At 45.7% G+C, this 27,898-nt stretch overlaps 9 protein-coding genes and 1 long non-coding RNA gene across 13 annotated transcripts; 4 read left to right on the top strand and 6 right to left on the bottom strand.

The window, feature by feature from the left end:
* Positions 1–170: 170 nt before the first annotated feature.
* Positions 171–3,344, bottom strand: LOC136198221 (long-chain-fatty-acid--CoA ligase ACSBG2-like). The gene is made up of 17 exons (XM_065988132.1): positions 3,186–3,344; positions 2,811–3,127; positions 2,648–2,736; positions 2,473–2,593; positions 2,342–2,422; positions 2,184–2,285; positions 2,078–2,125; positions 1,911–2,024; positions 1,783–1,851; positions 1,541–1,722; positions 1,443–1,491; positions 1,142–1,390; positions 976–1,092; positions 891–924; positions 698–837; positions 400–649; positions 171–348 (listed from the first exon to the last, which is right to left on the bottom strand). Exons 1-17 carry the CDS (start codon positions 3,277–3,279, stop codon positions 269–271), a joined length of 2,136 nt encoding a protein of 711 aa, XP_065844204.1. The 5' UTR covers positions 3,280–3,344; the 3' UTR covers positions 171–268.
* Positions 2,850–7,344, top strand: LOC136198220 (two pore calcium channel protein 1-like). 4 transcript variants are annotated; one of them, XM_065988127.1, is made up of 24 exons: positions 2,852–3,380; positions 3,429–3,501; positions 3,554–3,655; positions 3,709–3,794; positions 3,849–3,991; positions 4,047–4,266; positions 4,326–4,452; positions 4,497–4,596; positions 4,647–4,794; positions 4,859–4,929; positions 4,981–5,122; positions 5,172–5,329; positions 5,384–5,478; positions 5,531–5,574; positions 5,617–5,716; positions 5,772–5,857; positions 5,903–6,081; positions 6,138–6,366; positions 6,412–6,493; positions 6,543–6,704; positions 6,754–6,815; positions 6,873–6,983; positions 7,034–7,077; positions 7,129–7,344. In XM_065988127.1, exons 1-24 carry the CDS (start codon positions 3,371–3,373, stop codon positions 7,255–7,257), a joined length of 2,703 nt encoding a protein of 900 aa, XP_065844199.1. In that variant the 5' UTR covers positions 2,852–3,370; the 3' UTR covers positions 7,258–7,344. The 4 variants fall into 4 exon arrangements, with proteins under 4 accessions (XP_065844201.1, XP_065844199.1, XP_065844200.1 ...); XM_065988128.1 differs by having other exon boundaries at positions 2,853–3,380; positions 3,455–3,501; XM_065988129.1 differs by lacking the exons at positions 5,772–5,857; positions 5,903–6,081; positions 6,138–6,366 and having other exon boundaries at positions 2,850–3,380; positions 5,639–5,716.
* A 366-nt stretch (positions 7,345–7,710) lies between these two features.
* On the bottom strand, positions 7,711–7,956 carry LOC136197779 (uncharacterized). Its single transcript, XR_010672587.1, has 2 exons — positions 7,910–7,956; positions 7,711–7,861 (listed from the first exon to the last, which is right to left on the bottom strand). It is a non-coding gene; the product is annotated as an uncharacterized lncRNA (long non-coding RNA).
* A 3,535-nt stretch (positions 7,957–11,491) lies between these two features.
* On the bottom strand, positions 11,492–12,189 carry LOC136197721 (ADP-ribosylation factor-like protein 6-interacting protein 4). Its single transcript, XM_065987539.1, has 4 exons — positions 11,930–12,189; positions 11,791–11,880; positions 11,660–11,729; positions 11,492–11,605 (listed from the first exon to the last, which is right to left on the bottom strand). Exons 1-4 carry the CDS (start codon positions 12,148–12,150, stop codon positions 11,543–11,545), a joined length of 444 nt encoding a protein of 147 aa, XP_065843611.1. The 5' UTR covers positions 12,151–12,189; the 3' UTR covers positions 11,492–11,542.
* A 60-nt stretch (positions 12,190–12,249) lies between these two features.
* Positions 12,250–12,960, top strand: LOC136198119 (glycogen-binding subunit 76A-like). The gene has a single exon (XM_065988035.1). The coding sequence runs from the start codon at positions 12,250–12,252 to the stop codon at positions 12,958–12,960; it is 711 nt and encodes a 236-aa protein (XP_065844107.1).
* Positions 12,961–13,031: 71 nt separating this feature from the next.
* LOC136197695 (neurogenic locus Notch protein-like) lies at positions 13,032–19,321 on the top strand. The gene is made up of 11 exons (XM_065987512.1): positions 13,032–13,431; positions 13,509–13,682; positions 13,734–17,810; positions 17,859–18,069; positions 18,116–18,192; positions 18,254–18,343; positions 18,396–18,518; positions 18,573–18,689; positions 18,738–18,785; positions 18,839–18,992; positions 19,053–19,321. Exons 1-11 carry the CDS (start codon positions 13,044–13,046, stop codon positions 19,249–19,251), a joined length of 5,658 nt encoding a protein of 1,885 aa, XP_065843584.1. The 5' UTR covers positions 13,032–13,043; the 3' UTR covers positions 19,252–19,321.
* Positions 19,322–19,329: 8 nt separating this feature from the next.
* Positions 19,330–23,693, top strand: LOC136197698 (uncharacterized). Its single transcript, XM_065987513.1, has 7 exons — positions 19,330–19,442; positions 19,692–20,670; positions 20,722–20,835; positions 20,897–20,994; positions 21,042–21,198; positions 21,254–21,443; positions 21,496–23,693. The coding sequence occupies exons 2-7, from the start codon at positions 19,696–19,698 to the stop codon at positions 23,532–23,534; spliced, it is 3,573 nt and encodes a 1,190-aa protein (XP_065843585.1). The 5' UTR covers positions 19,330–19,442; positions 19,692–19,695; the 3' UTR covers positions 23,535–23,693.
* LOC136197715 (receptor tyrosine-protein kinase erbB-2-like) lies at positions 23,565–24,835 on the bottom strand. The gene is made up of 6 exons (XM_065987533.1): positions 24,737–24,835; positions 24,322–24,680; positions 24,061–24,262; positions 23,935–24,012; positions 23,747–23,878; positions 23,565–23,702 (listed from the first exon to the last, which is right to left on the bottom strand). Exons 1-6 carry the CDS (start codon positions 24,755–24,757, stop codon positions 23,655–23,657), a joined length of 840 nt encoding a protein of 279 aa, XP_065843605.1. The 5' UTR covers positions 24,758–24,835; the 3' UTR covers positions 23,565–23,654.
* Positions 24,836–24,878: 43 nt separating this feature from the next.
* LOC136197709 (procathepsin L-like) lies at positions 24,879–26,361 on the bottom strand. Its single transcript, XM_065987526.1, has 5 exons — positions 25,963–26,361; positions 25,772–25,912; positions 25,480–25,716; positions 25,147–25,424; positions 24,879–25,085 (listed from the first exon to the last, which is right to left on the bottom strand). Exons 1-5 carry the CDS (start codon positions 26,359–26,361, stop codon positions 24,986–24,988), a joined length of 1,155 nt encoding a protein of 384 aa, XP_065843598.1. The 3' UTR covers positions 24,879–24,985.
* LOC136197711 (digestive cysteine proteinase 1-like) lies at positions 26,319–27,652 on the bottom strand. Its single transcript, XM_065987529.1, has 5 exons — positions 27,399–27,652; positions 27,191–27,331; positions 26,903–27,139; positions 26,571–26,842; positions 26,319–26,520 (listed from the first exon to the last, which is right to left on the bottom strand). Exons 1-5 carry the CDS (start codon positions 27,633–27,635, stop codon positions 26,421–26,423), a joined length of 987 nt encoding a protein of 328 aa, XP_065843601.1. The 5' UTR covers positions 27,636–27,652; the 3' UTR covers positions 26,319–26,420.
* Between the last annotated feature and the right edge of the window lie 246 nt (positions 27,653–27,898).

Below are 27,898 nucleotides of genomic sequence, written 5' to 3'. Positions count from 1 at the left end.
CAAGTGACTGCATTGTTCTGTCGTGGTGAAAGACGATTATGTAGTGTTCCGGGCGGGACTTGGCTTTATGCGTGATCGAGGGACTGGGTGCGGGGAACGGGAACTAAAAGGGATCTCATATGTTCGGGGGTCTCGATGGGTCCCCGTTCCTCCTACGCTGCGATGACGTATTCACGCTAATCATATCACGCATAGAAGGCGTGCTGCAATACAACGAAACAAAGAAGAAAAAACAACAAAAAAAGAAACCCAATTAGTTCATAGCAGTTCAAGATTCCTGATAGAAGGCGTCGATTGTCTCCTGATATTTCTTCACCGCGACAGAACGCTTCAACTTCAAAGTGGGCCCTAGAAAAAAATTCCATAGAAAAAATTAAAATTTTTATTATTTACACGTACCCAATTCTCCTCCTGCAATGGTAAAGTCCCCTCCCAAGAGAGTCCACTTCTGAATATATTGAGCACGTGATATGGCATCATGCTTATTATATTCATCAATGGCTCTCTGAATTTCCTTGAAAACGACTTCGTTCTGACTCTCCAAGATCTCGCTACATTTTGTAGTAGAACAGCCGAGCTGCCTCAAAGCGTGCTGAGCGCCGGCTTGCAATTCATCTGTAGCAGCTGCAGTATCAGGATCAATAATAACCTCAAATAAAAATAAAAAATTAGGAGATTTATTTTGAGTGTGACGTACTTTGAGTGTAATAAGACAGGAGAGAAATTTCTTTCTGTCTCCTATCAGCATGATGTTGCTGACAAATGGCAAACGACCCTTGAGACTGTCTTCAATGGGAACGGGAGCAATGTTCTCTCCGCCAGCAGTAATAATCAATTCTAAAATTAAATAATTAAATACGAGTGAGTATTCTAATATTTAATTAATTAACCCTTGATTCTTCCTGTGATGGACAAGTAGCCATCCTAAAAATAGAATAAGAATTAGTATTTTTATTTATTTATTTATTAGGTGACTTTGTCAAAGTGTCCAATGTCGCCAGAATGAAGCCAACCGTCTTCGTCTATGGCTTCACGCGACTTCTCCTCCATGCCATGGTACCCCATGAACACGTGACGCCCGTACATGCAAACCTAAGAATAAAATTACATATTTTATTCTAATTTCTTTTAGAAAACTCACTTCTCCGTCTCCGTGCTCGTCCGGATTCTCGAATTTCGTCTTGACGCCCGATGTAAACACCTTGCCACACGTTCCCGCTTTCGATTCCCCAACGACACCCAAGGTTTGAGGCCCAGAGCACTCGCTCATGCCATAGACTTGGCACAGAGGCATATTGATAGAGAGAAAGAAGTTGTATGTATCAGCGCTCAGTGGAGCGGCCGTGCTCCATACAGTGAAAGCGCGATCCAAACCCAACGATTTATGAATCTAATTTTTAAAATAATTGGGGGCCCTTGTCACGTGGGTCATTAATTATCACCTTTTTGAGAATCACTTTTGATATTGTCCATCCCCAAGGTGTGGATTCTCTGATGAAATTTCGGTTATTTTTACGTAGAAAATAGTTTTTTTAATTACCCTTTTTCGAGATTTTGATTTCCTCTCAGCGCTTTGTCGCTCGCCCAGTCGAACAAACGCCTTCGCAAGCTACTCGATTCCAAAACGCCCTTTTGAATTGCCTCCATGAATTTTTCGAAAACCCTGGGAACGCCAAAGAAGAAATGAGGTCGAACTTCTCCCAAAGTCACTTTCAACGATCCCTAATTAAAAAATAGAGGAGAATAATTTTAATTAATTAAAAATTGGGGCTCTGAGTGTACCTTTAGAGCATCAGGCTGAGCAAAGTAAACCGTTATTCCCATAGTCATAGACCCAAACACATCAGCCAGCTAGAGATATAAATAATGATACATATATATATATTATATTTATTTATTTATTTATTTACCTGGGCTGCTATGTGGCTTAGAGGCAAGTAGGTGATGATGTTGCAGTTTCCTTTGTGCTCATCACTGGCTTTCGTAAAAGCTCTTTCCATTAATTCAACTGCAGTCCACGTCATCTAGAGAGAATAAATAAATAAATAAATAAATAAATAGACGTCTCCCCCCGGACATTGTCGTGGCTCATCATGACTCCCTTTGGATTTCCAGTGGTACCAGACTAAGAATAAATACAATTAATATTATAAATAATTTTTTTCTTCTAACTCTCTTCTTACTGTGTAAACAAGAATGCAACAATTCGACGGCTTTAGACCCTTTTTTCTATCTTCTAAAGCGGAATCGTCGACCGATTCTCCCTCCTTTAGCATTTCCTCCCACTAATAGTAGCACTAATTATTATTTATGCTAATTATTTATAGTGTTATGTCTATACTGTGTAGAGGCCCTTCTCCTTCTGTTTCAATTCGCCCTTGTATTGGACTATTGCTTTGAGATGAGGAAGCTCGTCGCGAATCTGAGGGTATCACTATAAGAATTAATTGAATTCAACTTGAATTTTTTTACCTTCAGTATTTTTTGGACTTGAACGTCGTTTTCGCAAACGGCGATGTTCGCTCGCGAGTCTTCCAGAACGTATTTGCACGCTTCCGGTGAGTTCGTTGTATAAATACCCGAAGTCACGCCCCTAATTGAATGAATCTCCAAAAGAGTCGTCTAATAGTTGTTAACCCCGACGCACCCAGCGTAAATAGCACCGAGATCGGAGAAAAACCATTCGGGCGCGTTAAATCCGATGATTCCGACCGCGTGAAACGGTTCGAGTCCCAACTAAAGGAATTCAGTCATCGTGCGATTATCCGGGCGTCTGCGCTTGACCTCCCGCTTACGCCCCCGCCGCTTACCGCGATAAACGCTTTAGCCGTGCGTTTCACTTCGTTCAGATACTGACCGTACGTCCAACGCTTCCACTCGCCGTCGCGCTTTTCGCACAGCGCGTCGACCGACTCGTACTTACGCACGCGATCCTCGAAATGTTGGAAGACGGTGATTGGTTGTCTCGCACCCGGCCCCGCCTCCTCAAGCACGATCTCCGCTTCGCCATCGACCTTTGTCACCGGCACGCGTTTCTTCGCCGGTTTCGGTTCAGCAGCTTTTTCTTTATCGTCGTCGGCGTCCTTCGACGCTGTCGGGACCTCTTTCGTATTCACATCGGCGTCATCTGTTATTTTTTTTCACCGGCGTGTCAGAAATGTTTGCACGTCGTAGGTGCCGTCTACCTTTGGCCGGAGAGGTGTCTTCGGGTGGTGGCACTTCGGTCGGGGCGGCGTCACCGCCGTCGTCTCCGCTTGTAATCTTTTCTTCGTCAGACATTCTTACGCGTTCTTTAGTTGGGGTGGGGTCGCGTGCGTGGCGAAAACCCGTATAACCGCACACGTGTGAAGTCGGTCCCGTATTGGGAAAGATGTCAACTCGTAAGTGGACTTTTTCTCGAGCACAAGATACATAGCGCATTATCACAGCTATTCCTTCTCCTCGTCTGGACCAGTTCGTCTACCTCGATTACTTCCGCAAAGACGAAGAGGACGAGAACAGGTTCGTACAGACACTTCGACGCGTTTTTCGAACCTTCTACGGTCGACAACAGGGCTCGTCGTTACGACGATGCAGCTATTTATATGAAAGAAGGCGTATTACTCTACAATTTCGCTTCCCATCCCAAGACCCGACAAGAAAGGGTCGCATTTCAGTAAAAAATAAGAAAAATATTAATTAAAGGAGATTTCGATCTTCTCACTGTAGGGCCGCTCATAATTTCATAATTTTATGGGCGGATTTATTCGCGTCTATAGCCTTACTCCTCATCGCCATATTCGAAATTCCCACACGTACTAATAAAAATAAATCGCCCTTATAAATTAATTATACACGTGTTCAACTAGTGAACATATTTCAAAGTAGTGACGTCATACGCGGCGTTGCCGCCGCTGAAATAATATGCCTCTGTCTTTGCTCAATCAACGTTATGTGCTCCCTAGCGTGGGCGCAATGGAAATCTTTTTTAACTTCAGTTTATCTTTTTGCGGTGAGACAAAGCCCAGTCACCCGTATGTAGAACAAGTCCCTCCCCTCTCTTTTAGATTATATTTTGGTTTGATCAATTTTTTGAAGCCCTTGTTGTACTTGGACGGGGCGAGACGCACTTTCGCATTACGCGCTGTTTTCGTCCGATTTTTTTCATTCTGTCGCCCCTGGCAACGGAAGTGAAAGCGATTTTCGTGGACCTCTTGAGATCGCTCAAACCCATAGCGAAAATGATGATACTCCTCGCAATATTTATTCTAGTCTTTTCAATTTTCGGTACAGTAGTAGAGTAGAAAAGAAAAATTCTATAGATAGGTACCCTTGTCTATATATAGGTTTTTATTGGTTTGGACTTTGCGAACGAAAAGAAAAGGGTTTATACGTGCAACATAAGGAAGACTGGTATTTTCACACGTTTGGCGAAACGATTGTGAATTTATTCGTACTTGTAACGACGGCAAAGTAAGGTCACATGATATCGCTATGTGACGTAATATTCCCCTTAGCTTTCCTGACATTGCTATGCCTTCTCTTAAGAAGAATTCAGGCGCTTTTCTCTTTTTTGTCGTGTATCTTTTAATTGGTGTCTACTTTGTCGCGAACGTGGTACGTCCTGTCACGTGATTTGGTATAAGATAACGAGCGCGTTCTCGTAGATTTTAGCCGCGGTTAGTGAAAGATTTTCGTTCAATAGCAAGGCAGACGCGAAAAGAAAATATTTGCACAAACGAGAGGGTCTTCGTCGCGCGTTCGAGATTCTCGACGCCGACGAGACGGGAACAATTGATTACAATACATTCCAAGGCAAATAAAAAAAATCCAATAGAACCACGTGCATTAATATTATTATTATTATTATTTATCTAAGGCGTTTTGCTGAGATGGAATAGGTTCTACTCTTCGAAACAGATTTTATTGTGTTTCAAAGCTTTGGATCGTGTGCGTTGATTAGTTGAATTATTTACGTAGTAGCAATAGTCTTTGCTATAGAAAGGCCAAAGGCGTTTAGCTCTTGAGGAGTGGTATGAGGTGTATAATATATTATGCTGCTCTTGGCATCTAAAGAAATCGCGGCACTACGGCTTGTTCAGCGAACCCAACTGTCATTCCCATCTCAAAACGATAGGACGATGTAGGGAAGGAGGTTTCATTAATTACACCATTTTTTATATAATTTATAGGTGTTAGGAAATTATCGAGGAGCCGATACTTTATTGTTTTTATGTATGGGATCGTTGTATTTGACGTCATTCTTCAAATCGCTCTCGCTGTTGTTATATCGAAATCGAGAGAGAATTGCATAAAAGGTGGTAGAGAGTCGAGTCAAATTTATTTAGAGGTAAATTCGATTAGGGGTATTTATTTATTTATTTATTTCGAAATGGAGTTTTAGGCGTTTCTTCACGTTAGCTTGGCTGTTTACGTTATCGAAGCGCTTATAAAATTCGTTGGGCAAGGGTTTCACTATTTTACCATCGCTTGGAACGAGTAAGTTTTATTTCTTATTCTTTTTAGACTATGAATATTTTTTTGATTCCAGTATTGAATTTTTACTCGTTGTTTTAAACCTGCTAGCGTTTTCTTGTAAGAAACGTCAATTTTTGAATATTTTAAAGTTATTTTTAGTTCCCGGCATGATGGCTTCAAGCACAATGCGTTCACTCCGCTTATTTCGACTTTTCAACGTCTCGAAAACGTTTCGAGATACGACGAGTTCCATGCTTCAGTTAGTACACAGTAAATCGGCTATATTTTTATATAAAAAATACATCCTCGCGTAGTATTACGCCCAAAATGGTACGATTTTTAGTCGCAGTCTTATGCGTCTATTATTTATTCGCGATAATTGGAATGGAAGTTTTCGGAGGTAGGTATACCATATAATTAGTCAAATAATCAACAAGCCCATTAGGAAAAGTGTCCTTGTGTGGGTGCACGGCCGTAAGTCACAACAGCACCGTTCTAGTAGGAGAAAATGGGACTCTTACCGTAAAACCGATTTCACCTGTAAGCTACGGTTGCTCCGATGAACAATTCTTGCGATTGAGCCCAGAAGAAGGCAGCCTAACGACTGTTCTCTTTCCAAACGCGGTATATAACATACATTAATGCATACATACATATTGAAATTTCTTATCTGCTCTCAGACTGGGGGTTTATCTGAATGCAAGCCGAAATCGGCTTTAGAATGTTTGGAATCGGGTGGCGTTGATTGCGATTGTCGTATTGTGGAGTGCGGCGGAGCCTACTCCGCCTATTACGATCGCACGAATCCCGACGGGCTTTATTATTTGAATAATTTCGATAATATTGCGCGAGCCTATTCCGTCTTGTTCGAGCTTATGATTGTAAATAATTGGCACGTGATTATGCAAGGTAGATTCATCGAGGTGAATTCTAGGCTAATTTTTTTGTTGCTAGGGACAACGGACGCAGTGAATAACGAAGCAGCGCGAATTTATTTCTTTGTTTTTTACATTGTAACGACAATTGTTCTCACAAAGTATTATTTATAAATTTATAAACTGGACACGTGATTTTTTGGGATCTAGTGTTGTTGTCGCTTTTGTGGTTGCCGCTTTCAATTCTCTCTTTCCCATGCTCATCGAAAATCGACGATTGAAGAAGGAGGAGAAGTCGCAGTTTGCTGAGAGTATAAATACGACGGTCGAACGTCGAGATCGCCAAGTCTACTACAAAATCTCCGTCTCAGAGTAAGTAAGAAGTCTCCTTGTTCTGGGGAATTCGATTTTAATTCCACAGAGGCGAACTCAAACTCGTCGAATCAATTAAAAAAGCAGACGTGAAATTTTCCTACGACGGAGGTCGTATTTTTTAAATTCATTAATTTATTTATTTATTTAAAAATCGACGGGCTTTAGCTCTCGATACGACGACGGGAAAACGTTTGACGTACAAGGGAAAACGTCGTCTCGAAGCAATTGACGTCTATCACGTGCTATATAGGGATGAAATCAAAAGCTGGGAGAAAGAAGGACTATTTGTCCTATATCTATATTTTTTCTCAGTGCATTTCTATAGGTAGATGATGGGGATGCAGTTGATGCCGCTCGCGGGTTAACCACGGTACGTTTTCATATAAATTATTCGGTTCTGTTGAATTGCTGGGCTCTCCAGGAAGAGAAGAAGCGTCGACGCGCACGTCAGCTTTGGAAATTGGTGAAAAGTAAGCTGGGATCGAGGGAACTGCGCTTGCGAGTTGCCTGGGCCGACAAGGGGAAGTTCTATCACGAGACGACTCTTTGAACCATGTGCTAGGCAGTGTATTTTTAAAAAAATTAGTCTGTGCTATAAATATGACGTAAATCTCGATAACTCTGGAAAACGGGCAAATGCGTTCTCGTAGCTGAAGTCTTGCGTGCTCGCTGAGACGCTGATTCGTTCGTAGAGAGGACCAGCTGCGGAAATCGGAGAAAAAAGAAGTGGTGAGCATGCGTCTAAGCGTTTTTTTCGTCGCGACGTGTTTATCGATCGATTTTCGCACTTCTAGAAAAAGGCGCCGATAATTCCCCAGTCTCGATAGCAGTCACAAGTTCTTCGCCGCATTTTCGGTCTGAATCGAGCTCGGCGAGCACGAATGCAGCTCGATCTTCCGGCGTGCATCGATCTGCTGTACGAACGCGCGCGCGCGAATTCGTGGAGACCAAAAGACGCCGAGAAAATTGGTCGAAGCTTTGTCGGTGCAAAAACGGCCACGCGTTCAATTTCAGCGCATTTTATTTCCACATACATGCATATGCCGTACACAAAAATAATCCTTCTAGCTAAAAATCTAACCGTAACGTGTCCACCTTCATTTCTTCTTGCCTTCTGTCTATTTGTCCTTTTTCCTTTCTCCATTGCGATCGACCTAAAAAGAAGAAGAAATCAGTCTGTGCCAATCTATCGTTTTACGTACCTTTTTTCGTTGCGTCCATATTCGCATTACCCAGGCTACACCACGGGGAGGTTTGGACGCTTTCGTAGCCCAAGGCAGCCACCGCAAGCGATGGCCACCCGTTCCAAAAAGTATCGGGCGAGTCACGGGTCCTCGGCCACTCCGATCAGTACCGCCTGGACGAGAGTCGGCCCCTTATACCGAGTCCCCCGGCTCGTTGGTACCAAAGCCTTCGGTATGTCTTCCTGGGAAGAACCGGGCCTTGCGGAAGTGGAGATGCGGCCGACCACTGTTTGTAGGAGTCGACAGGAAAGGCAGTGCAATGCCCAAGTAGAAGTCTCCTGGGCCAGGTCATCCTCTGTCTAATCGCGCCATTGGTGAGATAAGTGCCGGCAACCAGACCGCTTGCAACACCCCCTCCAAGTCGTGCCCGCTCGAGCCTAGCGCGGGCCGTACTTGTTTGGCAACAATAAGACTTTGGCGACCATTCCGCCCAGTGCGTAAACCGAGGCCGAAGCCCCCCATCGCCCTGCCTACGGGCTCCGGCACGGATTAATCCGTGGGCCACGCTGAAACAACAACCCAGGACTTGCCTTTTGTCTTCCCCCGAGCCGGTCCGATCAAGGAAGAGACGCAGCGAACCGCGACGCATCCACCCTCAGCCGCAACTGAGGGGAAATCGGTGTGCGATTCCCTTTTGAACAGCGTAGCCCCGCCCAGCGCGTTCATTGGTCGGTTGAGGTCACGTTGGGCTCACCTAGCGCTCTCATTGGTCTGACAATGCAAGTGTCAAAAACAAACCGGTTTCAGTTACCGGTTTGACTATCGATTGCATCAGGAGCGTGGTCAGCAATTTATTTATGGAGCCGACCACCGCAGTTGTACGGGTGGAGCCCGTATAACGAAGGAGGGAGGCTCTCTCAAACGTGATCTTAGGGCCGGAAGTGTCTGTATGTATGTATGTATGTACGTCTGTTCGGTACAGTATTGTGACGTCACATAGGAAAAACCCTTACTTTGTAAAGCGCATGCGTGAAATGGGGCCCAAAACGGTGACCCGAAAAAGGCGATTTACGGTGCGAATAAAGCGTTTTTTCTTTCAGAAACGAAAAAAATGCTTAGAAACCCTTATTTCCAATTGATCTGTGCTATTTTCCGTGTTATAAATGCGCTGAGAAACCGAAACGACAGTTTTGATTGTCACGCTCTGACGTCACAATCAAAAGTATCCAGTCACATGTACAGTATATGGGTGGGTATGTTCGCGTGTACGGGTAACAGGAAATATGACCCGTACACATGCATAGGTCCTCCTAAAATACAGAGCACATTATCAAATACAGTACAGTGCGTGCCAGCAGCTCGTGCCAGCATAAATGGCCAAACGGGACTTTTAGTAGCGCGCGAGGAATTCAGAGCGTAGTTTACATTTGGCGTAGTTTTGACGTTTGATCGTCACATCAAGGATTTCCAATGAAGTCTAGCATTTCTATTTACGTCTATTTTGTAAGAAAACGGTTTTGATTTCACCGCAGACAACGTTTCTATACGTTTTGCTAAGAACACAGAAAAGTTCGTTTTTTTCCAGTTTCAAACAACATATGACGGCTTTCATAAACTCGTCTGTCACTTTATACCATTTTCTAAAACTTCATTATCTTTGATTTTCAATACAGTAATTCGGTGGAAAGAAACGGATGTCACGTGACGTAAATAGAAATGCATTTTTTTCCGTTAGGGATCAAGTTAGAAAGAAACTCACTCTATAAATGGCTTCTCACGTGCATTGTTTAGAAATTTATTATCGGCGAATTTGAAAATGTTCTTTCCTTTACAAAATTTGCCATTTCAGAAACTTTTTTATTAGCGCGCGCTAAACTTGCAAAAAATTTAAATCTTTGGGAGTACGTCCCACAAAAATCAAACTGACATCCCTGTTTAAAATAGGCATTAGAGTGATTTTCGTTGACACACAGTGACACTGTATGTCTTGCAGCGAGTGATCTACAGTGATCTTAGCGCGCGTTTTGTGGCCATTTATGCTGGCACGCACTGTACGTCAGAAAAGCGCCTAATTAGGAAAACACAGCAATCATGCAAGTACTGTATTTACAGTATGTAGGTAGGACTGAGCTGTACTAGTAGTAGCTAACGGCTGTAATGACAACGTGAATATGTGACAGCATGAAAACTATGACGTCACACTATGTTATGCACTCGCGTACGGTAAGCGGTGGGAGGCTCTGCATGATGGCAACACGGTGAACACCGGGCCATCATTCTCTAGTGGTAAGAAATGATGTAACGCTGCACGTGCGTGACGCCACACTGACGCGTGTTCAAGTTCAAAATGGCGTGTAGAGCACGTCGCGGCGAACGCTTTTCTTCTTCTTGAATCTTCAGGCTTCGTCTTACGAACTGTACGTGCCAGTGTCAGATAGAACTGTCACGCTGACGCGTTCTAGAGACTATGGAGCTCCTTTCCGCCATCTCGCGATGCGAAATCGAGCTCGGCGCGCGTCGTTCATCCTCGCAAAGCGAAGAAATCGACCTTGCATCGATCGTAGACGAAGAACGGAGATCGAATTTTGGAAAGAGAATCGTAGGGGGCCCTCCCTGACGCTCTGAAGGAGATTATCGTACGAAACATGGTCAAAGAAGCTTTCTGTACAGAGGAAACATTATCGCAGAGTAAGAAAACAGTCCTAAGTTGCATCTAAAGCTCAAGCCTTGAGGAGAAAGTCCGTTACGTAAACAAAAATTTTTAATTAATTTAATAAATTAATAAAGAGGTGTCGTGGAGAAAGTGGCTAACATCTCACAGTGAAACAACAGAAGGCAACTTTTGGACATTCTCCAATATCTCATCTACTGCTTTTAGTTAATTAATTAATTAATTATTGGGGTAGTAAATAAAGGTGACGAGATTTTGATGGTGACGCGAGTCATTGTGTTCTAGAAATTTTTTGTTGAGGCAAACAAGATTGCGCTGAGGTGCTATGGCTAAAGGTTTTTCGTCAATAGTAAATAGTTTGATTGTCCGGGCTTTCGAGTCCGGGTCCTCGTTTTCTGCAAAAGCGATCAAAACTGCCCCTGAATTCGCTCCTTTCTCGATTTCTTCAGCACCAATAGACATTGCTAGAGCGTCCCACCGGACAGCAGACCCTCGAAAAACTAAGGGGCCTCACCTCTCGCCACATCATGGCCGTATTCGTCGTTCGCGTCGTTCTCACGTGGACAATCAACGTTCTCTACCTAATCTTCATCGCACTGAAAGTGGACAACAAAGTCTCGTGGCACTGGCTCGCCATTTCGACCCCAGCGTTCGTTTTCGACGTCGTTCTTGCATTTCTCCTCATTCGACGTCTCGTGACGCACGTGCGTCGAGATCGCGCCGCGGCGGCGATCGCAGCGCCGCCAAGCACGCGTCGCATGATCGTTCTACTCATAATTCTCACGCTAAAAGTCGCCGCCGATGCAATGATCGCCGTTAGATCGTCCGAAAGGGAAATATCCACATTCGCCGCCTTTGTTCCCGTATGGTTACTACTCATTTTTGTCTGCGTAGACGTTGGTTGGTATACAGTGCGACATCGGAGTGTATTGTGATTAGAAAAATTTTTTATTGATATTATATCAATAAGTGTATTTTAATTAAGATTTTCTTATGAGTCCGGCATGGTATTGAAAGGATAGGCCATCTCCCTGTGTCGCTTGCTACATGTATACATATTAGCTAATAAAATTAGGAATTGAATTTAAATTTCTTGCTTTGTTTATCTGCAGATGTCTATCGCGGCTTACTATCTCCTCGAGAATTTCCCCGCTTCCTTTTACAAGTCTACAAATAAGATATAGTGAATTTTTAATTAATTTATGTATTTATTGGTTTTTTCTTCCACCTGTTTCGACCCGTTTCAGGATCGTATACTCTACGTATGACGCTCTCTTCCTTTTCCCATTGCTCTTTGGTCATGGGACCGCGTGGCGTTCTGTAAGTAATTCAATCTAATTTTTTAATTTTGTATATTTTTGGTGTACTTTGTAGGCTCTATTGGATGGGCCTCTGCGTGCTTTTCTATTCGTTTCTTCTTCTTCTTTTCCTTTTTCTTCTTCTTTTTCTCCTTTTTCCTCTTCTTCGTTTTCTTCGTTTCTGATTTGCGTTTCTTAGCCTTGGCGTCGTCGTTTTCACTCGACAGGCTAGAATCCGATGAATCGGAGTCTTCTATTTCAGTCGAACGCTTTCTTTTTCGCTTTCCCATTCAGTTTTTTGCGAGAGAACGAACTTCAATCCGGGCAACCTAATACCAATCCCGTATAGGAAAACGTCTCTATGACGTCACATTGATTGATTGATTGACATGCTAGTGCTACTCTCCTTTCTCGTCTATAAATTAGCCACAGTTCTCCTAAGACCATTCCATCATTTCCAGAGAACATACTCTAACAGGTACACCACACAGAATAAGTCACTATCTAGTCATAATCAGCATACTGTCCGCTCTCCCAAAAAAAGATTCTCAAAATCAAAAAAGATTCAATTCACAGTAGACGAAAAAGACAGTCATCACTCGCCAATAGATCGTTGCGACTCGTCCGTCGATCTTCCCGCCACCATCGTCGCACAACGACGACGTCGCGCGTCTTCGTGCCGAGTTCTCGAAGCGGTGCCGCCCGCTAAGAGCGACGCCAGTCCAACGGAGAAAGAAATCGAAAATTTTATATTGTCAGGCAACGTCGTGCATTTTCACGGCGCGTCCGTCGTGCCGTCGACTGTTGACGACGAAGCGAACGTTTCCGTGTATTTTCTAGTGAAAAATGTCGGATTTTTAAAATCTCTTGCCGTTCGAATGTCGCTTGATGATTGGACTACGTACGATGACGTCAGCGGAGAGTGGATTGACAGTCCGTCGTCACTCGTGGACGTCTTTCGCGTCGAATTGCGTCTTCCCTTAGAACGGCTTGCCGTGAAATCGACGGCACGCTTTGCCGCTCGTCTCGACGTCGACGGCGAGACGTATTGGGATAGCAACGAAGCGAAGAATTACACGCTTATTTGGGAGTGCGATTGACATGCAAATACTCAGAATGCGAATATTTTCAATTATTTAAATCTTGCTGTTGTAACGTGCGCTACCGGAACTTTTCCACCGGCATGATTACCAGTTGCTTCATCGCGTGCTTGCTCATTTGCCTTCTTTCGGTGCCACTTTCCGCCGAAGAATGCTACCCACTCACGGAAACAAACGTTTCGAAGCTCTTTGAACGTTATTCCGACCGTCTCGACGGTTCGTTGCGATCGAATATTTCGTATTTCATCAATTGCGTTGCTTACGGGAACAATCCAACGAATGCGCGCGCCTACGCACTTTCCGTCGTCTTTTCGGACGACACAACTCAACGCTTCTATGTCTGGTGCAGCAAAGGCCCCGATACCTACATCCAACGTCCCGAAACGGGCCCCGTAACGCCGATACTGAGAAATATAGATCTGAAAGTGGGCTGTGCACGTTGCTTGATCAACGATCAGACGCCGTGCGACGGTAATACAATACAAATGTTGCTAATTATACAGCAATTGTTTCGTGACCACGCCTACTACTTATTTCCTTTGTTTTAGCCTGTCATTCGTCGTGCCTTGTGAATAGAACGTGCACGGGCGTGTTGCCCCAAGACTGTTGCAATTATATCGGACCGGACGGACTCTGCGTCGCGCAGTGTCCAGCGAATTACGCGCCAAACGCCGATGACAATTGCATTTGCGCGAACGAGTGGACAGGTGCAACGTGCACGGGTAATAATAAGACAAAATTATTTTTTGTGTGTGCTGAGATCGTATATCTAGTTTGCAATATTACGTGTCAGAACGGAGGTACAACGAATTCGAACTGTTCCGGATGTGATTGTCCTGTGGGGTTTACTGGAAATCAATGTGAAGTGGACGTAAACGAGTGCATATCGTTACCGTGTCAGAACGGCGGAACTTGTAAGGATTTTGTCGGTGGATATGCGTGCCAGTGTTTGAGTGGATACAGTGGGACTGACTGTGAAACAGATATCGATGAATGTGGGTCGAATCCGTGCATGAATCGAGGCACGTGTACGGATTTTGTCAATTGGTATGCGTGTGATTGCGTCAACGGATACACTGGGATTTTTTGCGAGACGAATTTTGATGAATGCCAGTCGAGTCCATGCCAGAACCAGGGAGTTTGTTTGGATGGTGTAAACGGCTATGGATGTCAATGTATTTCTGGATTTAGCGGGGGTCACTGTGAGACGAATGTTGATGAATGCCAATCAAATCCTTGCATAAATCGAGGAACGTGTCGTGATGAAATTAATGGCTACGTATGTCAATGTGCTCCTGGCTACACTGGAGTTTACTGTCAAACTGATATTGACGAATGTCGGTCTGATCCCTGTCAGAATGAGGGGAATTGTTCTGATGCTGTAAACGGCTATGCTTGTCAATGTGTAGCCGGCTATACTGGGATTCAATGTGAGACAAACGTAGATGAATGCCAATCGAATCCATGCAGGAATTGGGGAACTTGCTCGGATGCTGTATCTGGCTACAATTGCAAATGTGCTCCGGGTTTTACTGGGATTTACTGCGAGACTGATATTGACGAGTGCGGTTCGAATCCTTGTGAGAATCAAGGGACGTGTTCTGATGATGTAGACGGCTACGTGTGTCAATGTTCTTCGGGTTTTACAGGAATTCACTGTGAAACAGATGTTGATGAGTGCGGATCGAATCCTTGCCAAAATCAAGGAACTTGCTCTGATGGAATTAATAGCTACGCGTGTCATTGTACCCCTGGTTATACTGGAGTTCACTGTGAGACTGATATTGACGAGTGCGAATCAAATCCTTGCAGAAATCAAGGAACTTGCTCTGATGGAATTAATGGCTACGCGTGTAACTGTTCTTCGGGTTTTACTGGGATTTACTGCGAGACTGATATCGACGAGTGCAGTTCAAATCCTTGTGAGAATCAAGGGACGTGTTCTGATGATGTAGACGGCTACGTGTGTCAATGTTCTTCGGGTTTTACAGGAATTCACTGTGAAACAGATGTTGATGAGTGTGGATCGAATCCTTGCCAAAATCAAGGAACTTGCTCTGATGAAATTAATAACTACGCATGTCATTGTATCCCTGGCTATACCGGAGTTCACTGTGAGACTGATATTGACGAGTGCGAATCAAATCCTTGCAGAAATCAAGGAACTTGCTCTGATAGTGTAGACGACTACAGTTGTGAATGTGCTCCTGGCTATACTGGGGTTCACTGTGAGATTGACATTGATGAATGCCAATCAAATCCGTGTCATAATGAAGGAACTTGCTCTGACGCTGTGAACGGCTACACGTGCCAATGTGTGGCTGGTTATAGCGGAATTCACTGCGAGACGAATACCGATGAATGCGAGTCGAATCCATGTCGAAATCGAGGAACTTGTTCGGATGCTTTGAATCAGTACACCTGTCAGTGTTCTTCCGGTTTTACTGGGGCTCACTGCGAAACAAATATCGACGAATGTTTTTCGAATCCGTGTCGAAATGAAGCGACGTGCAGCGATGACGTGAATGGTTATACGTGTGTTTGTTTGGATGGATACACGGGGGTCGACTGCGAGACTAACGTAGACGAATGCATCTCGAATCCGTGTCAGAATGGAGGATCATGTGTCGATGCAGTCAACGCGTACGCGTGCCAATGCGAATCAGGATACACAGGGTATAGATGCGAGACGAACGTCGATGAATGCCAGTCGATGCCTTGCGAGAACGGAGGCACTTGTTGGGACGCAATAGACGGATATAATTGCCAGTGTCAGAACGGATACACGGGAATAGCGTGTGAAACGAATATCGACGAATGCTTCTCTATGCCTTGTCAAAACGGAGGAACTTGCTTGGATGATATCAGCGAGTATAGGTGTCAATGTAAAGACGGATATACCGGAGGGTCATGTCAAATGGATATAGATGAATGCCTTTCTTTTCCTTGTTTGAATGGAGCGACTTGCTTCGACAAAATAGACGGCTATTCTTGTCAGTGTAAGAGCGGATACACGGGAACAAAGTGTGACGTGGATATCGATGAATGTCAATCGTTTCCTTGTCAAAACGGTGCGACTTGTATTGACGGAGTTGATAATTATACGTGCCGGTGTGACGCCGGCTATGCAGGTCGTCTCTGCGAAACAAACGTCGACGAGTGCGAGTCTATGCCGTGCCGGAACGGAGGCGTTTGCGGGGATCAAGTCAACGGTTATTCGTGCACGTGTCTTGGCGGATACACGGGACTGCTGTGTCAAACGAATGTTAACGAATGCGAATCGAATCCCTGTCGAAATGCTGGCAATTGTACTGATGGAGTTGACGGGTATTCGTGTACCTGTGGGACTGGGTATACCGGAGCCGACTGTGAGACAGATGTCAATGAGTGTGCATCAAATCCCTGTCAAAATTCCGGCAATTGTACTGATCAAATTAATGGGTATTTATGTACCTGTGCTGCTGGATATACCGGAGCCGACTGTGAGACAGATGTCAATGAGTGTGGGTCAAATCCCTGTCAAAATTCTGGCAGTTGCACTGATCAAATTAATGGGTATTTATGTGCGTGTGTGGCTGGATATGCCGGAGCTGATTGCCAAACGAATGTCGATGAATGTGCATCAAATCCCTGTCAAAATTCCGGCAATTGTACTGATCAAATTAATGGGTATTTATGTACCTGTGTAGCTGGATATAGTGGAGTCGACTGTGAGACAGACGTCAATGAGTGCGCATCAAATCCCTGTCAAAATTCCGGCAATTGTACTGATGGAATTAATGATTATAGATGTGCGTGTGTGGCCGGATACACCGGAGCTGACTGCCTGACGAATATCGATGAGTGTGGATCAAATCCTTGTCGGAATTCCGGCAATTGCACTGATAAAATTAATGGGTATTCATGTACCTGCGTGGCTGGGTATACCAGTGCAAACTGCGAGACCAACATCAACGAGTGCAACTCGAATCCCTGTCAAAATACCGGAAATTGCACGGATGAAGTTAACGGGTATTTCTGCACCTGCAAAATTGGATACACTGGAGCAAACTGCGAGACAAATGTGAACGAGTGTGCTTCGAATCCGTGTCAGAATGCCGGCACGTGCGAGGACGACGTCGACGAATATTCGTGCCGCTGCATCGACGGATATACAGGTCTTCGATGCGAGACGGATATCGACGAGTGCGAGATGGAGAGACCGTGTCGAAACGGCGCCAATTGCACGGATCAGATAAACGGGTTTGCGTGCGCGTGTCGGTCCGGTTACGCGGGCGCTCGATGCGAGACGGACGTCGACGAGTGCGCTTCGAATCCGTGTCGTAACGGATCATCCTGCGTCGACTTGTCAAACGGATATGCGTGCGTTTGTTCGGGCGGATACACGGGTCGAAAGTGCGAGACGGATATCGACGATTGCGCGGGGAAATTGTGCCGGAATGGGGCGAGTTGCGTCGACGGAGTCGCCGGTTATGACTGCGTTTGTTTGGATGGATATACAGGGATTCATTGCGAGACGAACGTCGACGAATGCGAGTCGGTTCCTTGTCGAAACGGCGGCGTTTGTCGCGATGCGACGAACGGGTTTGCGTGCTCCTGTCCTCTCGGATACACCGGACGTTTATGCGAGAAGGACGTCGACGAATGTAGCGCCGTTTTGAATCTTTGTCGGAACGGCGGCTCGTGTCGAAATAGAGACGGCGGCTACGATTGCCTATGCACAGCCCATTACACCGGTCGTCACTGTGAAAATGACGTCGACGAGTGCCGCTCCGCTCCGTGCTGGAACGGGGCGCGATGCCGGAACAAAGTCGGAGGGTTCGAATGCCTTTGTCCCTTTGGATTCAAAGGTGAGAATATCCTTTAGTAAAAATCTATTTTCTGTATATCTATCTAAGGTTTCTTGTGCGAGACGCCTGATGATATTTGTAGTCGACTCGCTCTCTCGTGTGGAGAGCACGGACGCTGTGTCGTACGTCGATTTGATCGACGATACGACGTCGTTTTGGACGCCTTGCCGACGAACTGCGAATGCGATTCTGGATACTACGGCACACTGTGCGACAATACGCTGGACACGTGTGCAGAAGTCACCTGTCAGAACGAAGGGTACGTCAAGTGTTCTTTCTTATATCTTTAGCTTAGTGTGATGTAGAAAGTGCAAGCTGGCGTCTGCATTGGAGTTGTATACCTGCGATTGTCTAGGACGTTGGAGCGGTACTCTATGTGACAGTAAGATTGTTTTATTCCTATATATGGATGGATAGCAGCGGCCTATAAACGTTATTCATAGACTGCACTCTTCCCTGCGAGCACGGTAACGTCGATAGTGCCTGCGAAAATTGCATCTGTTATGGAAACTGGAGTGGAGAAGACTGCTCTGGTGAGACGATTTTATTTGATTTGAAAATTGCACGCGACGGAGAATCTTTTAGAGTGTCGTCAGAATCGAGTTGTTGATGGGAACGAGTGCGTTGAAAAGTGCCGGGAAGAAACGTACGAGGCAATCGACGTGAGCTCTTTTGTTGGCGGCACTAAATTGAATCGCGAGTGTTTTGGTAAGTAAATTGATATGGATCCTTTATTACCTTCTCCACTGACTCCGCGCGTAGCGTGCGGCGTCTACCTGTGCAAACGATGCGAGGATAATGACGAGCGTTTACCAGTCTGCAAGGAGTGCGTAGCAGGTGCACTGCTAGATCCTGACGAAATTGGAAAATGCGTCCTAAGTAAGTGAAACATATTCAAATTTTCGTTGACTGACCGCCTCTTCTCAGTTGACATAGACGTGGAGAATGACGCTGATGACAATGGATCCAATATTGGTTAATTAGTTGTTTTCTCTGTTGCAGTTTTTTGCACATCATTCTCTATCTAGGTTTAATTATTGGACTGGTCGTCGTCGGCGTTGTCAGCGCAGTCATCATTGTCGTTGCGTGGAGATGGTACAGGCGCAAGACTGGAGGAGAATATAGTGTTCGTTCGGCGGGGACAGACTGGACTGACGAACCATCGCCACGACCGTACTCAGGGTACTCCTATTGAGCTGCAATTGCACTCGATTTTTTTTAGGAGAGAGTCTGTCTTTCTAGATTTGAAGGAATGCTGGGCAATCCTCTGTATACTTTTCCGACAAACGATGTCGTGAAAACTGAGAAGCTCGAAGATGAGTCGGATTGTGCTAAGGCTACTACTGTTAACAGTAATTCAGAAGAAAACTTGGAATTTCCGCCAGAGCCGACAATGGAAGAGGTAGGAAATCATGAAGATTTTGGTTTTGCTATCGTCTAACCGAGACACAAAGGTTTCGGAATTATTGTTATATTTTTTTTCTGCTCTTTGGTACACATATTGCAAATGATCCCGTGACCACGTAAGCGGCGGCATTACGCGTGCGCCGAAAATAGACGGCGTGCGTCGTGCAAATGTCATTCTAAGCCTTCACATCGACGCTCAACGAGCACGAGCAACGAACGAGAAAGGTAATAGAGCACTTCCCGCATTCAACGAGACCGCGAAATCAATTCGATTTGCCCGGAGTCTCGCAATTGGGGGGTCGAGAGCATCTCATTAGCGCTCGTCACGCAAAAAGGGCGAAGTTTCGAACGCGGGACTTGGAGCCGATCCGTTTTTTTCCGGTCTCGAGATCGACGATTTGCCTGTACCGTGTTTTGAGATCGACCTCAGCCCCGCCTATTCCCTGTGCACTTATCCTTTACTCTTCCCTTTAGCGCAATGATGAAGCGACTAATAACGCTCTTCCTCCTAACAATTTCGCTCCCCACGACCTCGTGCTATCTCGCCTTTCAACTCGATCGTTCAAGCGGACGAATATTCGCGACGAGCGCCGATTCTCTCGTCGAAATCGGCGAAGAAAATCGAACTGTCGCTTTTCCCAAATCGTCGTCATCGTGCAACGTAACCGATTATGCGACGACGTTGTCGACGCACGACGACTCGTCGCTCGTCGCCGCCTGCACGACGAGAAACGGCAATTCATTTTGCTTTCTATTCAATGCGACGACAAATAAAACGACTTCGATTGAGATGGCGGCGAATTCTCGTCTTAATCGATCGTCGACGTCGTTTTTGACGAAGGCGACGTCATCGTCGACTTTTTCGTCGAATGGGGAATATCTTTATTATGCGACGAAACCGTTGAGCGACGATTGTCGGGTTTCGTCGACTATCGTCATCGTTTATTTTGATTTGATACGAAACGTTTCTATGATCGTTGTAAATGAGACGGATCGATTGGCGTTTGTCGTTGGATTCAGCTCGAAATCTTTTATCTATTTCGCTGCGGATCGTTTGGGGATGGATAAGGGTTCACATGAGTCGATTCTGAGGGGTTTTGATAGTGGACGTCATGCCGTTTCTCGACAATCGGCCCTTTTGTTGTGCGACGATTATGATCTCTTGTTAGTGGCGACGTCGAGTCGTTTGTTATCTGGTCAATACTTGCTTGGAATTTTTCTCAATTCGACGACGAATTCGTCGGCTGTTTGCGCTTTTTCGCTCGAGAAAATCGACGAGAGATTCAATGCGACTTTTCCTTCCTCCGGCTCCGGAGGTCGTGGAATTTCCGGTCGCGTCGTTTATACTCGATCTCCCGGGGCGACGACGACGTTCGCTTCGATTAGCGCCGGCGTCGTCGACGGAAAGGATGAAGTCTTCTTGTCTTTGGGACGAAGGGATGGGATACGAAGAGTAAGGGAGGCGGAAGGGAGTGTCTTCGAATAAACATTTACTTTGCGTTAGATAAACGTTGGGAATCAGTCGGTTGTTGGAAGTGACAAGTCGATTGAGGGTATTGTTCAGTTGGAATTGAGTGCAAAGGGAAGTTATCTCTACGCTCTCACGGATAAATCAAAGGTAGAAGAATCTATTTATAGGGAGGGAGGGGGCTTGGAAATCAAATTATCTTGTGTATTAGGTTATCTCCTTGGTGGCGGACTGTCGACTTTTAACTAATTGCACCTTGTGTCTTACGGAGAAGTCGATTGGCTGCGGTTGGTGTCATTCCGAGCAGAAGTGAGTTGTGGAAAAAAATGTGAAAAGTAAACTTACACGAATTCTAGGTGTTCTTTTCTATCGGACTGCAAGACAAAATCTTGGATAGCATCTCAAGGAAAATGTCCGTCCGTTATCCCAACTCAACATTCGCTCTATTTACCAGAAGGAGCTCGGAAAACGATTAACGTGAGCGTAGTTCACATTCCTTCGTCATATTCCGACGTAAGTGTATCTTATGCCGAATGTCTAAGCTTTGCTACTTCCGAAATTCGTGTAGAATTTTACCTGCGTATTTGATTTTGGTGTCAGTGGAAACGTCTCTGTTCCTGCATCGTATTCGAGTGCTTCTCAAAGCGTCGCATTGGCGTGGCCTTCTTCATTTGACGTACGTGGTGGAGAAAAGGCGGAGGTAAATGGTACACTTAGAATTCTCTTGGACAACGTGCCGCTTTTAAATTATCAGAACGGTATGTTTATTCGTTCGTTTTTTCGAGACAACGCGATTTTCTCTTCTTGCAGTTACCGTGTACAGCTGTTCTCGTCTTGCCCAGTCGTCCTGCTCCACGTGCGAGACACTAGGAAGTCCATACGAGTGCCAATTCGACGCCAACTCGCGCGAATGCGTCTCCAACGTCTCGGTGAGTAAAAAATCTCTCGACTATTGCCGCCTTTACGAGACGGGCTGCGACGTAATTGTCGACGACGCCGCCGCCGCGCCACGATGCGCCTCGTGCAGAGACGGATACTACGAGCCGGAAAACCCAACAACGACGAATCCGACGACTCCAGCAGCGACAACGAAAACGATAACGACTTCTCAGAGCAACACAACTACTCAGTCGACTTTAGCCGCTACAACAACGAAAATAAATACGACTACGACTACTCAAACAAATACGACTACGACTACTCAGTCGACTTTAGCCGCTATAATAAATACGACTATGACTTCTCGGTCGACTTTAGCCCCTACGACGACGACGAATCCTCCGTCGACTGTGAAAGCAACTACGGTTCCGACTTTTGCTACGACCTTTGCACCGGTGCTAATTAATGTGACGTGTTTTCCGTGTTCCGAAGGGTGTAGCGCTTGTCAAAGCGACGTCGTGTGCACGGAATGTAAAAACGGCTACAAAGTCGTCGGAGAAAAGTGCAACATAATTTCCGAAAAACCTGCGACTGTTTCCACGACGGAAAGGGCAACTTTCTCGTCATCTAACTTCACTACTACTATTAGATCCACAGTAAATGGAACATCGTCTTCTCCCAAGGACGACAACTTGATGTTGTATATTATTATTGGAGCCAGTTCTGGTGGAGGACTTATCCTCATTATTCTCTTTATTGTCTGCATCGTCTGTTGCGCGCGATCGGCGAGCAATCGTCGCGGGAAACTCGTCGTTTCCGACGACCTGACCTTCGTCAACGTCAAAGACTCCGTCACTCGCGGCGACGTGCAGAAGGAGTCCGTCTCTCCAATGGAAATGAATCCTCTACGAGAAATCAAAGATCCAGAAGCGCCGCCCGTTCCAGAGCGTCCCGCCACGCGTTTTCCCTTTCCACCGTCGTCGCGCTCGCCGTCGTGCGGCTCCCTGACCGGCGATTTGACGGGGAACACGTTTTCCGTGCCCACGATGAAGGATCCGTCAAAGTCGGCGCTATCGCCGCCCGTTCCGCCGCCGAGACCGTCGGAAGACGACGAAATTTATTTGGAAGTGGACGCCGATAGTCCAAATAACGATAGAAAGAAAACATTTATTGCTACTCGTTCCAAAATCGCTCCCAAAGAGGAGGAAGAGGAAGCGTATTATATCGACGGGAATGATTATCGTCAAAAGACGAAGGAGGAAAATGAAGACGATGCTTATTATATTGATACGAGTGACGTGGTTGATAAATCGCGACGAAATGTTGAACGAGTGCCCAGCGATGCGTACGTCGCTTTCACGGGCAAATCGGAGCCGTTGAATTCGATTGGCGAAGACGAAGACGAACTCTATATAGGACTCGACGAAACTCCGAAAAAAGACGTAGAAGAAGACGATATTTACGAAGCACCCGATGAGAATTCGTCGGCTCCGCCTCCCGCCGTTGCCAAGAAACCGCTTCTTCGCGCTCCCACGCCGAAAAAACGAATCGTTTCTCCCGTCGAAACGAAGGAGGAGAAGACGCCGAACTGGAAAGCGGACGTGGAAAAACTCAAACGGCAATTAGTGACGGGCGAAAGCGAAGATCGCGACGATCCGGAGCAATTATATCAAAATATTCCGGCTCGATCCATGACCGAGTCGAAAGTCGATCCGCGACGATCGGGTTTGCATAAAAACGAACGCGGACGATTGTCGTCGATGCCGGCGACGTTGACGGGATACGAAGAAGGAGAGGAGTTGTATGAGAACACGGATTCGGCTCTTCCCGTCGTCGGCGAGGAGGAGGAGGAGCTCTACGGGAATCAGGATACGATTGACGGCGTTTCTTCTCCTCAATTGGACGATATCTATGGTAATCAGGACGTTATTGCTGGTCAGGAGGAGCAGCCTATATACGGTAACGCGTAGAACGCGAGCGCAGGCTAGTTCCGTTAGAAATTTTCTTTATACTTTAATACTTTTAGATTGGCTTTTGTTTTTTTGTATCTATCTTCTAGTTTATAGACGTCGTGCGCTGTTTCAATATATTTACGAAGGGCTGTTTGTAAAGTTGCTAGTAGGAGGCGACGATTCGACCTACGGCACATCGTGATTTTCGCAATATTTTTTATTTTAAACACCTGTTGATTTAGAATTTCGTCGTCATCTTCGTCGTCGTCGTCGTCACTTGCATGAAGTCGACTTGGACTACCGCCGTTTGTCGAATTTTTAAAGAGGGGATTATCCAAGGTAACTCTTTGTTCACCAGATAACTGTACGTGTATCATAGATATAGGGGAGTGGATACCACCAATAGTCTTTTCTTTACCCAGTCTACGGTCGTGACTTCTTGCTCTTCTATCCAGTCGTCGGCGTATTGAGTAGGATTGACAGCGAACGCTGATTGCTGTCAGAAAATAATTCTTTTCTTTTATTTAAGGTGGGGTTTTTTTACCGTCAGTTCAATGATGGCTAGTCGAGGTTCGCTTGCCGATTCTCGCGTCGTGTCTTTCGTATCCTTCATATTGTGCCCGCCTCGCAATCGCTTTAGTTTCACGTAGAAATAGAGGAGAAACCAGAGAGCGATGACGACGACGAGAAGAGAGAGGCCGACAATGAGAGCCGCCTTTTCTCGTCCATTCAGACCACCGCCGCTTCTAAGAGAGAGAGAAAACTAAATGTAAGACGGGTTGATCGAGAGGGCTTGCATACATACGTCAAACAATTCCCTATTCCCATACAAGTTTGATTGCATTCGTTTGGGCACGGTAGACATTCGGCTTTCGGTCCGGCGACGGCGCTGTACGTGCCGTCGGGACACGAGTCGACGCACTTGTTCGCTACGTAGTGAGCCGGACACGACGACACGCATTGCGTTTGCGAGACAAAGTGACGGCACTTGGCGCAATCCGTGTTTTCAGGTCCACTACATTGAGTTTGAGGCGTACATTGTATATTACACATCGAGCATTGGTCGTTTTCCCGATTCGCTGTAACGTTTGATGAGATCGTGGCGTTGTATTCGCCTAGAGGACATTGCGACGATGCCGTAGAAACGACGCAGAAGACGCATATCTATATAAAGAATAGTTTGTATAAAAAAGATTTTTTTGTGGTGTTGGTGAACTTGCCAAGGCTCTCAGCTTTGGCATGAGTAGCCTAGGGAGCGTAAACAGCGAACTATTCGCGGTGGGTGTCGTTGTTTGGGGTGGAGGCTCGATGTAAGAGGAAGAGCCCACGTGCTCTATCTGAATATGAAAGGGCGGCGTCGAACCCACGAGAAGTAGGCTTTTTATTAGTTTGCACACTCATACACACATATATCAAAAAGAGGCAGACAAAGATTTACGTACAAGTCAGCATAATTTCGAGTTGGGCCTTCAAACAGTAGGATAACTGGCATCGGTGGCGATTCCACACATATTCTCGTCATTCCTTGCCATTTTGAAGTAACCCATGTCGCCCCAGCTCGTTCCCCAGCTGTCATTAGAGCCCAATATTAGAGCAAGAAACTATAACACTTGAATTAATTATACGTAACCTGTTCTTGACGATCCAGTACGCGCCTCCCTCGAAACTCTCGGTGCCATAGCCGACAGCCAATACGCCGTGATCCAATTTGGTAGAACTGCACTCGCGGTCCTTGTAGATTCCCTCGCGGTAGAAACGGAAGGAGGTGAGATGAGCATCCATGGCAACAGAGATGGGACCGACAGAGGAGACAGCTTGCTCCAAAGCCTCCTCACTTCCTCTGGGAATGTCGTGATAGCCCGTGAGAGTAGCACCAACTGACGATCTCTCAAATTTGCAAGTACCGTCCTTTCGTAATAAAATATAATTCCAATATTAATTAATTATCTTATTTATATCTTACTTTAGCTTTGTACGGATAGCTTTCTTCGGTGTCGATACCTCGATTCTCTTCGATGTATTTAAATGCTCTGTCCATGAGGCCTCCTTTGCAGCCGTCGTTTCCTTCCGGTTTCGAGCAATCGACGAGATTCTGCTCGCTCAGTGAGACAAGATTGCCCGTCTTCTTGAAATGCTGTCCTTCCAGCGAACCGGTGGTGCTAAATGCCCAGCAAGAACCGCACGCTCCTTGATTTTTAATCTATTTTTTAGGTGCGGTTAGACGCGAAGCTGGTGGTCACGTGAAGTTTAATTACTGGTGTGACGTAGCCCTTCTTCCTCCAATCAACGGTGTCAGCTGCCACGGCATCAGACACGAAGAGCGTCGTTTCGTCTTGTTCTGGTCGAGTCGCATAGAAAGCCGAATTTAGGTAAAATTGAGCGAATTCTTCATCAGTCTGAATTGAAAGGTGTCAAAAGGTGAGAGTCATACTGTCGTTCTTCTTACCAAATCGCCAAATTGGTTCATGGCCATGGTGAAGGTAGCGTTGCGCTTGTTGTGCTCTATTATGAAATTCGAGTGGTCTCTCCATATTTGCATTCGAAGATCTTCCTCTGTCGTCGATTCGTAGCTCTTTCCATATTGAGTCTTAAAGGAAGTCCAATCATCAATCGGATGAGCCGCGGCAAAGACAACGAGACTGCAAAGGGCGAGCGCTACGAGCTGCATGACTTTGTTGGTGGTCGGTTGAGAGGATGCACAGCGAATGATAGGTGAGATCCTGTCCCTCCTACACTCCTTTGGGGAAACAAAGTCACGAGTTTGTTCGGCACGAGGTTGCGGCAAAGTGGGAGGAGACATCGTACCAGGTGACGATCCTATTACCATGGTTACAAGCGCTTTCATTCACAATTAAACTGTCACAACGAGCAAGCGGCAAAACTACAAAAATCAATTTTTCGTTATTAGACAAGCGGATAACTGGCATCCGTGGCGACTCCACAAGCATTGTCTTTATTTCGAGCAAGCATGAAGTAGCCTTTGAGGCCCCAGTGTGCTCCCCAGCTAAATTCTCAGGTAGTATTGATTCTAAATATTTTTTATATTAGTCTTACCTGTTTTTCACAAGCCAGTAGTCGTCTCCGCCTTGGGTGCCGTAACCGACGGCTAGTACACCGTGATCGAGACGAGTCGAACTGCATTTCTCGCTGTAATAAATCCCCCCTTTGTAGAGCATGAAAGAGCGAAGGTGGGCGTCCATAGCAACTGAAATTGGACCGACCGTGGCAACGGCGCTTTGCAAATCACTTTCGCTGTGCGCTTTTATTTTGACACAGCCGGTGCAAGTAGCGCCTGACTTAGCTGGCTTGTAATGGCAGCGTCCATCCTTTTCAAAGAAAACCGAAACGTGAGTTTTTCTGCGCATAATTCGGTTTTTCTACCGCACCTTTGCCTTGTAGGGATAGCTTGCTTCTGTGTCGATTCCGCCGTTTTTCTCAACGTATTCAAATCCGAGTTCCATCAGTCCTCCTTCGCATCCATCGTTTCCCTCCTTTTTCGAACAGTCAACCAAATCCTGCTCGCTCAGCGAAACGAGATTGCCAGTTTTCTTGAAGTGCTGGCCTTCGAGAGAACCCGTGGTACTGAACGCCCAGCAGGAGCCGCAGTTGCCTTGATTTTTTACCTAACACATTGAAAGTGAAGGGATCTAAGGTACTGACGATTATTTATGTACTTCAGTGACGTATCCCTTTGTTCTCCAGTCGACCGAATCTGGAAGAGATGACGTGCGATTGTGAGCCCCTTCGCCGCAGTGTTTCTTTGCCTTCATTGCCGGAGAGTATCCCAGAAACGCGGAGCGGAATTCTTCCACGGTCTAGACCAACATTAAAAGTGAAAGGAAGAGGTTTTACCCTAAAGGGCGGATCGAGCCCTCAACTTACCATGTCGGCAAACTCGTTTATGCCTAGCGTAAACGAGGCGTTTGCTGCCGAGTTCCACTCGTTCACATAGTCGCGATGATCGGCCCACACTTCGAAGCGATTCATGTCTTCGTCATCGCTATTGTACGTCTTTCCGTGAGTGTCTTTCCACGCCTCCCATTCGCTTCTCAAGTCTGCGAAAAGGGACGACGAGAAGGCAGAGGCGAAAAGAGCGAGCAAAAGCACGAGGCACTTCATCGCTGCGTGACAACGAAATGGTATAAGCATGTGAATATAATCGAATTAGCAAATTTAATTATCTTTTTATTTTATTAGAAAGCGAAACACTATTGGATTCACTATCCATAATAGAAAGAAAGTCGCTAGAAGAGCTGAATTTCCTGATTCGGTTTTTCCGCCTAATTGTTCGCACTTTGCCACTCGTTCCTCGAGAACTTTCACTTTGGATTCCATTTCACGAAGTCTCACCTTCAGCTCATCATTCGTCAGAAGATTAAGAC

Source organism: Oscarella lobularis, chromosome 18, assembly GCF_947507565.1.
Source record: "Oscarella lobularis chromosome 18, ooOscLobu1.1, whole genome shotgun sequence".
Taxonomy (NCBI): Eukaryota; Metazoa; Porifera; class Homoscleromorpha; order Homosclerophorida; family Oscarellidae; genus Oscarella; species Oscarella lobularis.
Note: the sequence above shows the minus strand (reverse complement) of the source record. Positions and strands in the feature narration are given on the sequence as shown.